Raw genomic sequence first — 14,880 nt, forward strand, 5'->3', positions numbered from 1 at the left:
ACAATAAATCACCTAATTGCATGATGAATTAAAGCGAGCTCAATGATTTCCATTTGCACGATTTATCGTTTTTCTCTTCCTACCAAAAACTGGATGACATAAGTCTTCACTCTGGTGCATCAGTTTCCTCTAAGAGACAATAAAGTATATTCTGCTTATATTTAAACTAAAACCTTCTTTTTTTTTTTGTTTGTTGAAGGACTGTTTTGTTTATGGAGACTCCATAATTCATTTTATTAGTCGTTTCTGTTGTTTTGTTTATTTATTTTGATATTCAAAATGTTTTCCAGTTCCTGCATTAAACATTCATTAGAATTTAAAGTTTGCTGATTTTTGAGACGGTGAACTTGCATTGTAATGCCTTTACCTTTATATTACCTTAAAATGGTCTCAAAATAAGAATCGTTTATCGCAATAACTTCTTGGACAATTTATTAATCTGTTATTATGACAGGCATACTCTCATTACTTTCTGTCTAAATGCTGCCCTTTTTGTTTTTAGTTGAATGAAAAGACTATAAAGGTTAGGAAGATGATTAAAAATACAAAATAAGTTGCAGTTCCTTATTGTTGGTTTGAAAATGAAAACCTGATCAAAGGAATGTGTTGCTCTGTCTTCCATTTATATTTTATAGTTCTTATAAAAATGAATCAGAAATGGAAACAGCAGGTAAAAATGTTAAAGGTCATGGCAAATCCATGCTGACCAGCAGCAGCCTAATTGGTCCATTCCTAGATCTCAGTCTTATTAATCAAACATGGAACAACATGGTGCATGTTTATCGATGTTTGTGTTGTAACTATTCTGTTCTTTGAACCTTTTTTGTGTGTTTCACCCACAGAGAACATGTGACGGTCCGCCTAGCGCCCAGATCCTGGAGTCGCTCTACTCCATCCTTTGTTCGCAGTTTGTCCTCCTTCCGTCTTTAATGCCACAGTTTGCAAAAAAACTGGGTGAGCTTTATATCTCTGTGTAGTGAGTGTAAGATGTAGTGGATTTCCAGATGTAGCTGTGAGGTAGTTTTAACTTTATGAAAAGTTAGTAAAAATCCACTCTGTAATGTGAAGGACGTTAAAGCGATGCTGACCTTTGATATGTAATATGATTTATATAGTGCTAATTTAAAAATATTCACCGCCTTGGATGTTTTATCCTTTTTATTGCTTTTACAAACAAATCATGATCAACTCAGTTTGGCCTTTTTGATAAAAGAAATTACAACAAAAACCCCTTTAGTTTGAAGGTGAAAACTAATTTCTGCAAAAATAATAATTAAATAAAAATACATAACATAAAATAGGTGAATACTTCTTGTACTTTTTTAAGGCTGTCAGATGTAAATTCTAACCCAACGTCTTAGAGTCAAGTGCAAAACAGAATTTACCTATGTGTTACTATTTATAACCAGATTTACTTTAATTTCTGAGTTCTGAACAATGTGATGACTTGGTAACTCGGTTTCTTTTAGTTTGTACATTTATTCATCTTGAAAGTTTTGCTTCTTCCAACTGAAAGCTCCTCTCTGATAAAAAAGCATTTCAATTAAATTCACAAACACCGGCCACTTTATTAGGTTCACTTTGCTATTACCATGTTAACCCTTTAGGTTCCAGACCTGCTGTAATTCTTTGCTAAATAATTTCAACGAGGGGTTAGAAACGCCACAAACCGTCACAGACCTTTTTGGGCACAAATATCCCGTTCGTTCTTCAATAAGGTTCTGCATTGGATGGAGATCAGCTCACTGTGGAGGCAATTGTAACGTATTGTCATGGTTACGGACCCACTTTAAAATGTTTTGCATTTTATCACACAGTGCATCATGTGAACTCCATCAAGTCGTCGTCACCGTGTCTGGATGGCTGAACGAATTGAATTGCTGCGATGTGATTGGCTGCTTTGCTATTTTTGATAAACAACTGAATAATTAATAAAGTGGCGTTTCAGTGTTCATATCAAAGTATTGAATTAATATAATTTTCTATGTATTGTGGTGACCCCTTACTGTCTGACAGTGATATATTTTTAAATTAAACTGATTTTCATGTTTCAGAGCTTTAAACATAAGTTTAAATCATGCATATGGAAGCAGACGCAACATGTTTAAGTTTAACCTTAATTGTTATGCAATCTAATATTAACTTCTAATATTAACTTGTATTTTTGTGCCTGTGTAAATGGCAGCAGAAACCATTTCTGGTTTCTGCTGCTGCTGACCTGCTTTCATCAAAAACTAAAAAGAAATTCAAACTAAGCCGTCAATCAATCAAATTTTATTTGTATAGCACATTTCAGCAGCAAGGCATTTCAAAGTGCTTTACATAATTAAAATAGAAACAGCATGTGACATTGAATAAACAGTGAGAAAGAGAAAGGGGGGGGGAAAAAAAAAGATTAAAAAACTGAAAAACATTAAAACCGCGCCCCTTTTAGGACTTCAGTTAAACATCGTTTAACTAGGTCTCGAACCCTCTGGGAATTTGGTCAAAAACACCGTTTGACAAGGACTCCAACCTCTCGGACTTTAGCAATTTTAAAATCGACTTACATTTCTGTTGTTACCGTGTTAGTTGAAACGCCGTCAACTGGGACTCTAAACCCCGTAGGACTTTAGTTAAACGTCGTTTAACTGGGACATTTTCTGGGGGGTTTTACATCATTAAAACGTAGACAGTGAGAAAGAGAAATTAATAAATAGATAAAAAGTAAAGATAAAAACATTGAAGACATCAAAACCCACACTCTAACCCTAATTTAGCCATAAGCAACTCTAAACAGGTGGGTTTTAAGTTGAGATTTAAAGGCACCCAGTGTTTCAGCTGTTTTACAGTTTTCTGGAAGTTTGTTCCAAATCTGTGGTGCATAGAAACTGAATGCTGCTTCTCCTCTTTTGGTCCTGGTTCTGGGGATGCAGAGCAGAACCAGAACCAGAAGATCTGAGGGGTCTAGACGGTTGGTACAGCAATAACAGATCTTTAATGTATTGTGGTTAATGTGGCTCTGGAGGTTCATGTCAGAGTCCATGAATACAATCGGCCTCAGTTTCAGAGAAGTCGGCATCTCATCAGAAAGGCAGCTGTGACTAAAACAATGCAGAGAAGAACCAAACCGTGTTCTGCAGGATTGATGTAGAACATTTCCATAAAACGGAAGAAGAAAAAAACCCTTAGCAGAGCACGTTTTCACCACCCTGCAGCCTTTTTAGTGGACTGTTGTGGCCACGTTTCACTCTGATCCTTCAAAATGCCTTCAACTTCAAAATAGAGCTTCACATGTAAAGTATGAATGCTATATTTGTACTATAAACCTAGTTGGATTTATTCTGCGCATTACTATTTCAACAGATGTCTCTCTCCATGTTCCACCTTCATCGTGTTTTTAGATGCTTTTCTTTACAAGTTTCATTCAGTTTGGTTTGGAGTCATATAAACGTCCTTTTTAATTTCACCGTCTTTCTGAAGGGTTTTTTCATTTTGATATTGCGAGTCTGTTGGGTATGTCTCTATCAATTTCACACATCTAGAGGACGAAATATAAAGACGCACTTCAATTATGAGACCCAGAGCAGTTTTACCCAGAGCCTTCAGGGCTTTCAAAAGAATCAAATTTAATCATCCCAATCTTAGGTATCAGGAAATCTTAAATAAGCCCAGATTTATCACACAAGGTCTCAAATTACATTTCATTACATGTCAAATTTGGTTCATTATTGCTTCTTCCATTGACATTTTCTTATTTCCGGCATGCCGTACGCTGGCCGCAGTATTTCACTTGCAGGAAGCAAACAACCTCGTCCGAAGGATTTTCAGCTTGATGGTGAAACTATTTAAACCGGCCTGTTATAATTTTGTGAAGAAAATAAAACTGAAACATTCCTGTAAGGTATTTATGATGAAGTACTTCATAAAAAGCTGAACAAGTTACAATTGACTGAAACTCAACAGCTCTCACGATAGTTTATTGGTGTAAGGAACTATTCAAATCCCACTTTAAAAACAAGCGTTAGTGGACGAGCTTGTTTTCTTGCTTGCAAGTGAAACACAACAGAGTAGAAGACATTCTGTCTCACAGGAAGTTAAAAGTTAAAGATACAAGCTGTGGATCGTCCTAGAAGACATCCTGGAGTCCCTGGAATAATTACTGTTGTCTCATTGACGGATAATTGCTCTCCTCCTCACCTTCTCACCCCTCCAGTGTCTTCTGGTTTCTATCGGCTGGCGGTGGAGCATAAAGCCCTCCTCTGTTCAGGAAACAGGTACACCCGCAGACTATACAGAGACGGGGGGACGCTCATAAACAGCAGTCAACAAAACGACGCCGTTTAGACGTGGAGGTGTTCATGTTCTGTGTCTTCGGTCAGAACTCGGTGACACAATTGCAATAAAAAATAAAAACAACTCTGAAACACGACTACGAATTCTGAAATGGCTTTTTCAGAAACGTGTTACACCTGCAGTTTCAACATTATCTGTCTAATAAGTAAGCAAATTGACTGCTATTTGCACGTGTCCAAGGCTGCACGTTTGTGCTGCTGTGTGCAACGGCGGTTGTGGTTGAAGAAGGCTTCAGACCCCCCCCTGCTCTGAGCTGTAATGAAAGTGAACTGCACTCGGTGTGTCTTTCATGTTGAACATGACTGTGTGAAAGCACATCCTGTCCTGTGTCTCACAGTTCAGTCTTCCATAAACCAGCCTTTCACCGGGTGCACATGTATTCCTTAGCTTCCCTAAGAGGAGACGATGTTTCTGCTGCTGTTTTCTGCTGTGATCTTCTGCACTCATGGTTATATTCTGAGTTTTGTCAACGTTTCTCCCATCTGTCAATTGTTGCAGGAACCCAAATCTGAACGCAGCTTGCTGTGGTTTTCTGCAGAAACTCAGCATGTGTCTCCTCTTCCAGTCAGACCCTCCCTGTGGCTCCAGTCACGGTACACACAGCTTGCATACACGGTCGCACCACAGTGCACAAAGTCAATTAGGAACTACTGACAATAATGTGATTTTACTTTGTGTTGCCTAGAGTTACAGCTTGTTGGAGAGTTTTATATATATATAAGAAAAGTGTGAAGTAAATGTAGATGCTGCTGACCATAAACTTATGTGGTTGCTGGTGGTGTGCAGCGCCTTGCAAAAAATATTCACACCCCTTGAACTTTGCCATGGTGTGCCAGCCTGCAGCCGCAAATTTAAATGTGTCTTATTGTGAGATTTTCTGTGGTAGACCAAAGCAAAAATGGCGCCTAACTTTGAGGTGGAAGGAAAAGGATTTTTTTTTTCTTACAAATAAAATGTAAATGTGTGGTGTGCATTTTACCTCCACCGGTTCAGTGGTTTGTAGAACCGTCTTTAACTGCTATACAGCTGCGAATAATTTTGGTGGTGTTGGGTTTGGAGCAGGAATTTGGGAAGTTAGTGGCGGAAAGAGCAGAGAGGCACAATAATGAAAATCATTATCCAAGAACCAAAGAGCTCTGACATTCAGATTCAAACATACTTTATTGATCTCAGAGGGAAATTAAATCCCGTCTAATTAAAGAGCAGGAAAGACCTCCTGTAGCAGTCTGTACTACAACAACTTTGAAGAAGCCTCTGACTGAAGACACTCTTTTTCCATAGGCAGTTTCATGAAGAGATGCTAATGGCGCTTCAGAAAGACGTGGAATTGTCAGGGACATATTAAATGATGCACTCAAATGCAATTACCTCCATGCAAGCTCACTGCACAAGACTCCACTGCTGAAAAAAAAGCTGGTTTTTTTTTTATATTAAAGTTTAATCCAGAATATATGGACAAGCTAAAGAAATACTGAGATTAAACAGCCAAACCCAATTTTAGAGGAATACTGGTTAGGCCCGTCACAATAACAACTTTTACTGGACGATAAATTGTCCCAGAAGTTATAGCGATAAACAATAACATTGTTGTTTTCAGACCATTTTCAAGTAATATAATGGCATAATGATGCAAGAACGCACTCTCAAAGATGAATGAACTTTAATTCTAATGAACATTTAACACTGGAACTGGAAGACATTTTAAATATCCAAACTAAATAAACTAAACAAATAAAATGAATTGCAAAGTCTCTGTAAAGAAAATTGTCCTTCAAAAAAGACCAAAGCCCCAGACTGAAGTATCTTTGGTCATCTGTTTTTTTGGTATAAAGAGAAAAACAACAAATCATGCAAATGGAAATTGAGCTTGTTTTAATTCATCATGCGATTAAATGACGCATTACTTACTGAGACAGCAGGCCCTGGAACATTAAAGCTGAATACATGCCACACTTTTCAGAGTGTTGTTTATTTTCTGTTTTGAAAACAATGCATCCATTTCCTTCTGTGACAAAATGTGGAGAAGCTTAAAGGGTCTTCATACTTTTGCAAGGCACTGTACATGACGCAACACAAGAAGTGAAAGTGTGTTAAAAGCAGCACAACCCAAAAAAAAAAAAAACACCCAACGTAAACCGACTGTCGGCGCTCTTAGATAAAGTTCAAAAGGTCACATTTATATTGAATGTGTGAGCATGCTCCGAGACATCCATGCAGGAGAAATATCAGTATACTTTTGTACAGCACGAGTCCAAACAACAAGAATGAAAATCAGAACAGAATCAAAGTCATCACTGTTTCTCCTCTCACACTTTCCATGTTGCTGCTAAATAAAACGTAAAATGTATAAAAGCATCTCAGTGTCTGCAGCTGTCCCCAGGGGACACGTTACACTGTTCAGTAAAATATGTCTTCCAAGCAGCAAGATGTAAGATGTGTATCAGTAAGCATGTTACACACACATGCCTGGAGGTGTGTGTGCGTGTGTGTGTGTGTGTGTGTGTGTGTGTGTATATAAACAGTGTGAGCTGGAGTTTTGTTTGCTCCATTTTCTGCCTTGCCACTTTTATCACTGCTATCTGCACCATCTTCAGTCTCCTTGATTCAGATGTTTTATTTCCCTCCTTGCCTTTGTTTTAGAATCCATTCATTCATGTTTGCCTTTATTTTTACTCTTCCTCTTCAGAAGAAGAGGAAGAGTATAATATAATATAATTGAATTTATTTTTTTCCAATTTTGCTGAATTCATCAGCACTTACTGGAGATGAAGAGGGATTTTTATGTTTATCATCACTGTGAGTCAGAGCGCTTGTCAAAACTGGCATCACCAGAAGAAAATTAATGTTTTGGGATGACGTAGCCAGAGTTTAAAACTAAATCTGACAGAAAATCATTAGTCAGCTTCAGCTCAGATTATCCTCATAATCTGAGTTGAAGAACTTCTAGATTAATATTGTTAAGATGTAAGACGCTTATAGACTCCTACAAAAGAAGACTGAACACTGAAGAGAAATCAAAGGTGGTTTTGGTAAAGTATTGGTTAAAATGTGATCATATTTATGCCAACTGACTTCTGCTGCTTGTTGAAAAATGTGAAACTTTGTGAAATTTTGGTTCCAAAACCGTTTTTTCATAGTTTAAGGGATTAAACTCCAAACATTTCTGTCAGTATTCCAACATGCGTTCACTCGTCAACTACTGAAGACGTTTGTCTGAAGCCTAACAAAAGGTTATGGAATCACATGTCAGATCATGTTATTACCCGGAAGTTGAAGTCTTATGTTTTTTTAATCAGTTTAAGATCTAAATCTTAATTATCTTAAATTGAACGTAACAAATCTTGCAGAAATCCATTTTGATCATCAATAGATGGGTGTTGCCACAGCAACATCTGACGACAAACACTGGGTGAAAGTGTTTAAAAGAATTTAAAAAGCTCTAAAATGTTTAAATCTTCATCTTTCCGCCGTGCGTTACCTTTATTAAAGCACCTAATGTTTGCTGCTACAGATATCAATTTCACACGTCCATGACAGCATTGTTCTCTGAAGAGACAGATATTGACCTAATTTATGGTTTTGCCAGAAAATGTTGGAAAAGTGACAAATCAGCACAACCTCACGGGTTTTCCTACCCAGGACTTTAGCAGTGGCAACAAGCTGCAGTGAATCTGCAGTAAATGGGTGTTTCTGCTGCTCTCTATTTACACCCATATATATTTTTTTTTGGTCATAAGAATTGATGTCTAAACATCCTTTGTTGGTGTTTTGTTCCTCATCCCCAGACTTTGATGAGGTGGAAACTCTTCTGCAGTGCAGCCTTCCTGCTCTGCGCTGCCACCTGTCAGACTGGCCGTCTCTGCTGTGTGAGTATCAAGAACCGAGGGCCGTCCAGTACTGCCTGGTGATGATGCTCTACCTGGCTCTGAAGCAAGGAGACAGGTAAAATTACTCATGGTATTGACTACAGCAAATACCTTCAAGCAATGAAACTGTAAAGAAAAAAAAAACTAAATAATTTATGGCTTTAATCGTGTTTTGGGAACACTTTGGGGATGTGTAATAGCATTTTGTTTTTTTTAGGAGCGCTTTCTTCTTCCCTGTCCTTGCTGAGTGCAGAATAAAAGAATCATATTAAGTTTTCCTGTAAACTGAAGCTATTACACATTGTTCTTGAATCTATTGAGCAATATCTTCTTTCACATGGTGGGAGAGGTTTTTTTAAATTTTTATTTTCAATAGAAAACCTTTTTTTCTTGCATCAGAAAGCTTTTCTCCTTGAAAATGGTCTCCAAGGAGAAGAGTGAGACGGCGTTGGCGGTCCTTTAGCCGTTCTTACCACATGTTGCAAACTGTTTCTGCGAGTCGGTTGCCATACCAGAACGTAATCCACACACAATCTGCAGCGCAGAACGCCTTGTGGTGTTTTATTTAAATGTCACGAACAAATAATTATTTCAGCATACAGTGAGAACCGGCCTTTGTTATCCAGTCTCTTGTGCAGAGTAGTTTAATAAGAAAAGCAATGGAAGTTCAGACCGGCCGCCTATAGCTACATGCACTGCTGCTGCACTGCTACAAAAGGAGTCTTTGATCAGGAAAGTCATTTACTGGCTGCCGAGTTTCTCTGAGGAGAATTATATTAACTGTGCTGCGGGAATCAATTGGAAAAGTACAGTGTCACCAAACTTTGTTGTACTCTCTGCCAGTGGAAAAAACCATTCATCTTTGCTATAGTTTATTGTCTGAACCTTAAAGTTGCAGAGACTTTAATGTTGCTGAATGTGCCCCAGAGATTATAACGGGGCCTTTAGTATTTATCTCCACAAATGGTTTTTAGGAAGTTTCCATGTTATTGACTGACGTTCACTAGCAAAGAGCTTCATAGAGCAGCTGCTTTTAAACTGGAGTTAAATTATGCCCTGATTGACTCTATTTACAGTTTAGGTCAATTTATTTTTAAGGCAATTGTTTGTGCTGGATTTTATTTTGAGGTACCAGAGTAAAGGAGAGGTGAGTACAACGGGACACTGAACATCTCACACGTTTTAATTATTAAAGAAAAAACCAAGAAACTTTAATTTTCCTCACAAGCTATGTTTCCGATGACCCTATATCTGCACAGTTTGAGATTTCAAAGATAAATTTGCTTCATGGAGAAAAGCCGATTTAGGAAAAACTCCTTTTTTGATAAAAGGTTCTTTCCCTAGGATGAGGTGTTTTCTTTTTTTTGTTTGTTTTTTTGAAAAATCAAAATTGGTTTATTTCACAAAAGTGCAGAGGAAATTATTTTTTCGCATCACACAAGTCACATGATCAACAACTGGATGTTGCCAAGCCACGAAGAAGACAACAGGAAGTAGTTGGATTACCGAGGCACGGCATGTCTTATCACGTGAACAAACTTAGTCACATATGATTTTAATTGTGTTTCTTATTTAACAGAAACACCACAAATTGCATTAGCAATGAATCAGTTTTGCATGAAATGCATTGCAGCTACATATGGAAATGCAGCTACATTCAAACTCTTCTTCATGTTGGTTTCTTTGCAGTATTTGTCTTAATGTGGCAACATTTTTGAAAAGGTACAGACTGTACACATGTCTGCAAGGCAGTGTAAAAAGTGTAAATGTTGTTTATCAGCCTCGCTTCAACTGTAATTCAGTGTTGCCGTATTTCAGGGAACTCTCTCTAAAACATTATTTGCATGGTTGACATTCTCAAGGTGGCGTTTAAAGGTGCAGGGTGAGAAATAAAACCGTCTGTGTTGACGTGTCTGTTCAGGTTTATATTTCCGCCAGACTGCTCCAGCACACTCACTGTGTTTCTCAAGTAGATGTTTTATGGCCCTCAGAAATGTTTGTTTGTCCTTTTAAAAGTTGTATCTGTCTTTCTGTAGCTTTACCTCCAGGGTAGGGCAATAAAAATCTCTCCTTGCCTTTTTTTGTGATCTCACCAAGATTTACATGTCGGAGATCTACATTTTATTTGGAGGCTGAGAGTTGATTCTGTTTCTGCTTAGAGTGTCTGAAACCTTCCTACAAAAGTCCTTCTTGTTTTTGTGTATTTCTGTCTTGTAGAAACCAGTAGAGAAGTACTTTTGTAACTTCTTCACACACCTGTGTGTCTGTAATCTCATAAAAGTCCAAACAGAGGCTGTGTTTGCGATCCTGTGAGTCGGTAGGTCGTGGCATTGCTGTGTTTGTTTGTGTGACCCAGGCTGCTCCCGGACCAGGCCGTGTTCTCCAGCGTGGTGGTGTTGCTGCAGTCGGTGCAGGAGCAGGGCGACTGCGTCCTTCCCCGCTCTGTCCTCCGCTCTGCCCTCTACTTGCTGGCAGTGACCCAAGACAGGAGCCCGAGTCTCGACGGGGTAACTCTGATCAGCTCTCCAAACAGAGAAGGACACAGCGTTGATCTTTGTCTGCTGCAATGCACAACTTCATCAACTTCACAGTTTGGCTTTGCTGCTCCCTTTTTAATAATGGCCTCAATGCTGAAGTTTTAGCTCAGGAAACGAGGCTGCAGGCTCTCGATTGTACACGACTCAAAATGTCCGGGTCCTTAGATGTGAAAAAATATTTAGATTTTGCTGAATTATTTAAAAAATGTTTATACATGTAATGCGTTCAGATGAAAACGTTGCATGTATTTATTTTTTTATATTAAAATGTGCAATAAGTTGGTTTCATAAATTTGCCCACCCTGGAAAGGATTTCTAGAGTTGAGCGTTGAGTGTTTATCTCCAATCCTCACCTTCCATCAGCAGTACAGCATTAAACCCAGTTCAGCCGTTCTGGTAATATTTTTTTTTGCTACATTAATTTATTTGTGTGTTTGAGCTGAAGTCGGGGTGCAGAGGATCTAAAATATCTCACTAGCTTCGTTTCCAGTGACGATAAAATTGCGCAAATTGGAATCACAAAAAAATAAATTTGCTACTACTGCGCCCCGAAACACAATCAATTAAAAAAAAGGTATATTTTTCGATAAAAGGTTTTTGCACCAGGATGAGGTTGTTTTTCGCATATTTAAATTTGCGTATTTCGCAAAACTGAAATGGAAACACTTCTCCAGCAACGCGGCAGTTTGTAAACGGCACTAATGAGCTTATTTGCATGTACCAGAGCTCTCACAGTATTGCTCAGTTAATGAAAATTTAAGTTTGTCATTCGAATTGAATCCAAAACTCTTCTCTAAAATCACTGACTACAATTTCTGCATCTATGTGCTTCGCTCCCAAGTACAAGAGACTGAAAAGACGCTGACGGCTCCTCTGACCACCAACTTGTGGTTTTACCAAACACAAAAAGAAAAATCGTAGCATCTGATGATAAAACGTCCAGGGGTGTAAATACCTTTTAAAGGCACTGTAAATGCAAATCTACTGAAGAGGCTGGATTTCTTCTGTTGTGAATTTGAGAGTAATTGACTTTTCCCCAGAGAAGATGAACGGTTCATTCAGACGTAGAACGATAGAGCTGTCAATTTGAATTGATTCACACATTCAAACGTGTGTTATCAACCAAAGTAGTAAAGATTTCCATAAAGCGCTCTCTTTAAGGCACTATAGAAGCTAAAGTAATTATTTCCAGCATTTTTTTCTACTAAGCCATTATTCCACCCCAACAATTGCATTTTCAAGCCAAGTCAAATGGTCTGAGCTATAAATAGACTCTTTTTTTTTCTTTTTTTCTGTTCACTGACTCAGCTCTCACATTCTAAGGAAAATATTTAATCACTCTGCTTTCTTCGTGAAAGCTTTAATGGCAGCCAGCGCTGTTTTATTGTGTCCGGGTTTTATCAGTACGACGGTACCCAGACTGATGGATTTCCTGCACACAGAGGCAAAGATCAGCAGAAGCTCCATCTCTCGCCGAGATCTAATGTAAAAATCATTAAAGTGGAAGTCAACGGGTTGCTCATAATCCAAGATTAACAGGCGTTATCCATCTTTATGCACAAAAATCTCCTCGTGCTCTCCTTGATCCGGCACCCTTCTTAATCTTTAATATATTTTATCTAATGCTAAGCAGAACAAATAACATTATCTGGAAATGCGTGCTGCTTTATTTCTAAGAGCATTAAACAGCTTTTCTGAAAGTGCTCTGAGGTAAATATTTTCTGAAAGATTAGATTATATCATATCAACAAGGAAGACATTAAATTAGGCTTTTCTGACTCAGCTCAGTTTAAAAGCAATCTCCCTGCTTTGTATATTTATCTCGAAGAAAGGCCTTTGCTTTCATCGTGCTTCTTTTTGCCCATCTGTTTTAGGCTCATTTGAACTACGTTAGCAAAGCGCTGTCGTCCTGCCAGAGCTTCGCCTCCCTCTACAGCCACCACCCGGCGCTGCTCCACTTCATCTGGCGCTATCCAGAGCTGGCGCAGAAGTACGGCGCCCTGGTCTTGGAGCTCTGGTTGGCCAAGAAATCGCAGACAGGAGCAAGGCAGGACACGGTATTACGGCTGCAGCTAACAATCGTTTTGGTCAGCAATTAATCGATTAATCAGATTTTTTATTTTTTTTTAAATCTGTACATTCTGCAGATTTTTCATTTAAGCCTTTAAACCTTTAAGTCCTAAACGTAGCGCCGGCGGTCCAGCCAAATAAGCAGTACTGTGGTTTCGCCACCTGGGAAAATTCCAACGGTTTCTGAAAGCGGAGACGTTGCGCTTTCCAGCCGATATCTGGTTATTATGGTCATTTCACCCCCTGCCGTACCACGCAGTGAAATTAATCTGAGGGCCGCTCTTTTAATTTATAGTAAATTGTGAGAATAACATGCTAGATATTGAAAGCTCTATTTGTTATGGATAAATTGGCAAATATATATTTATTCATAGGACATTTAAAGAAAAGCGTAAAATTAAAATAAGCAAAAATATCCAGGTGGACATTTTACATCTTACATTTTACAATTAAATTAATTCATTTTTTAAATAAGAAAAAAAACATTTTAACATTCTAAGTGTACACTTGATTATTTGCAACAAAGGATGCATATGCAGCTAAAGAATTACATCAATATATTAAAAGCTGATCCCTTTATGCTCAGAATGTCGTAGATCTGATCTGCTGATTATCCGGTTTTTGTTTGTTTTTGCAGAATTTGTAGCGGGCGAAGCTAAAACTACCACTTTATGAGTTTTGGGTTGAACATATTTACAGACAGAGGTTTTATTTTCATCTTAAATCGACAATGTGACTTATTTTTTCTACAGTTTTGGCTTAATTACTAGTCTGAGAGCGTGGTTTTTTTTTTTTTTTAGTATGTATGCTTCAGTCAACGATTAATCGATTGCAAAATTAATTGACGATTATTTCAAATAACTGATTAATCCAATTAATCGTTTCAGCCATACTCTATATTGTAATTAAAAATAAAATAACCTTAATGGTTTACCTTAATTTCTTTCCGGATCTTGCGATCAGGATAATGAAAAGCCCTTTTTTGATTTTTACTCCTGCTTGCAGCAGAGTGATGTAAACACAGAAAGCCAAACACAGCAGCAGAAGCAGAATCAGGAGCCAGACTGGGAAACCTCAGAGCTGCTGGCTCTTATGGAGAAACACCCAAACGTGATGCTGACCCTTTTGGTGAGATTAATAAATTATTGCTACAGTTTAGAAATTTGTAAACCTTAAAATTAGCATTTAAAAATCTATCCTGTTTTCTGTAGGTACTATTGTAACTTCTTTGCTTTATAGAAGCTTTTTGTAGCTTTAGCTTGTTTTGCCTGTGTTTATCCAGGACATGGTTGTTGGTGGACAGGCTCCTGTTGCAGAACATGTCCTGCACGTGCTAAAGGTTCTTCTGCTTGGACAAAGAGAGTTCGCCACAGATTTGTGCACAAGTCTTAGGCCAGCCCTGCTGCAGGCCTTGCAGCGGATCAGTGTGGACAACGTGGCTAATGGGCCGGGACAAGGTCACGCTGCAGCAGGTACAAAACGTAATCCAAAGTCATGGGTGTAAAGATTTACACAGCCATTACAGAAATAGAAACACACATCACAATAAAAGACCATTCACTGGCTTCAGCGTATTGAACAGAATATTGTAAAATATGTCAAATTAAATCTATAAAACAAAGCAGTGAAATGAAAGTGAATTATCCCTGCAGAAATAAGGTCGTCCTTGCTTGTAGGGCACCGATAAAACCAATAGATTAGTTCATTCTAAATTTATCCACCTCAGTCATAGATTCATTCTTTCTATGTTTCTTTTAGAACGGACACATGTTGGTTAAATTTCATCACTGATTCAAGTCTGCAAGATAATTTCATCTTTACTCAGACAAGCTGCAATTCATCTCCATATATGCATCAGATAAACGGCTCCGGACTGGACTGACGCGCATAATACTCACACTGTCAGGTTTAATTAGTGGGTTTCTTCCTACAGGGGATATTTATTGCTGTAGATAAAATGTATTCAATGCTCCACCACTCAACGAACACTAAAGGATTTCACTCATTGCTTCAGGGAGAGGTTTAAATCCACTCATCATAAGCGAGAATGTCGTATTAAATATCGACTTGAA

At 38.2% G+C, this 14,880-nt stretch overlaps 1 protein-coding gene across 2 annotated transcripts in view; it reads left to right on the plus strand.

The window, feature by feature from the left end:
• The window catches only part of mei1 (meiotic double-stranded break formation protein 1), a 58,583-nt gene that overhangs the window by 21,943 nt on the left and 21,760 nt on the right, over nucleotides 1–14,880 (plus strand). For both annotated transcript variants that reach the window (XM_007560238.2, XM_007560240.2), the window contains 8 exons: nucleotides 843–954; nucleotides 4,196–4,256; nucleotides 4,834–4,928; nucleotides 8,121–8,277; nucleotides 10,558–10,708; nucleotides 12,613–12,795; nucleotides 13,814–13,936; nucleotides 14,091–14,280. In XM_007560238.2, coding sequence (XP_007560300.1) covers nucleotides 843–954; nucleotides 4,196–4,256; nucleotides 4,834–4,928; nucleotides 8,121–8,277; nucleotides 10,558–10,708; nucleotides 12,613–12,795; nucleotides 13,814–13,936; nucleotides 14,091–14,280 — 1,072 coding nt within the window. The remainder of the gene's footprint in view (nucleotides 1–842; nucleotides 955–4,195; nucleotides 4,257–4,833; nucleotides 4,929–8,120; nucleotides 8,278–10,557; nucleotides 10,709–12,612; nucleotides 12,796–13,813; nucleotides 13,937–14,090; nucleotides 14,281–14,880) is intronic.

This window comes from Poecilia formosa, unplaced genomic scaffold (genome assembly GCF_000485575.1).
Source record: "Poecilia formosa unplaced genomic scaffold, Poecilia_formosa-5.1.2 Scaffold114, whole genome shotgun sequence".
In the NCBI taxonomy this organism is placed as follows: Eukaryota; Metazoa; Chordata; class Actinopteri; order Cyprinodontiformes; family Poeciliidae; genus Poecilia; species Poecilia formosa.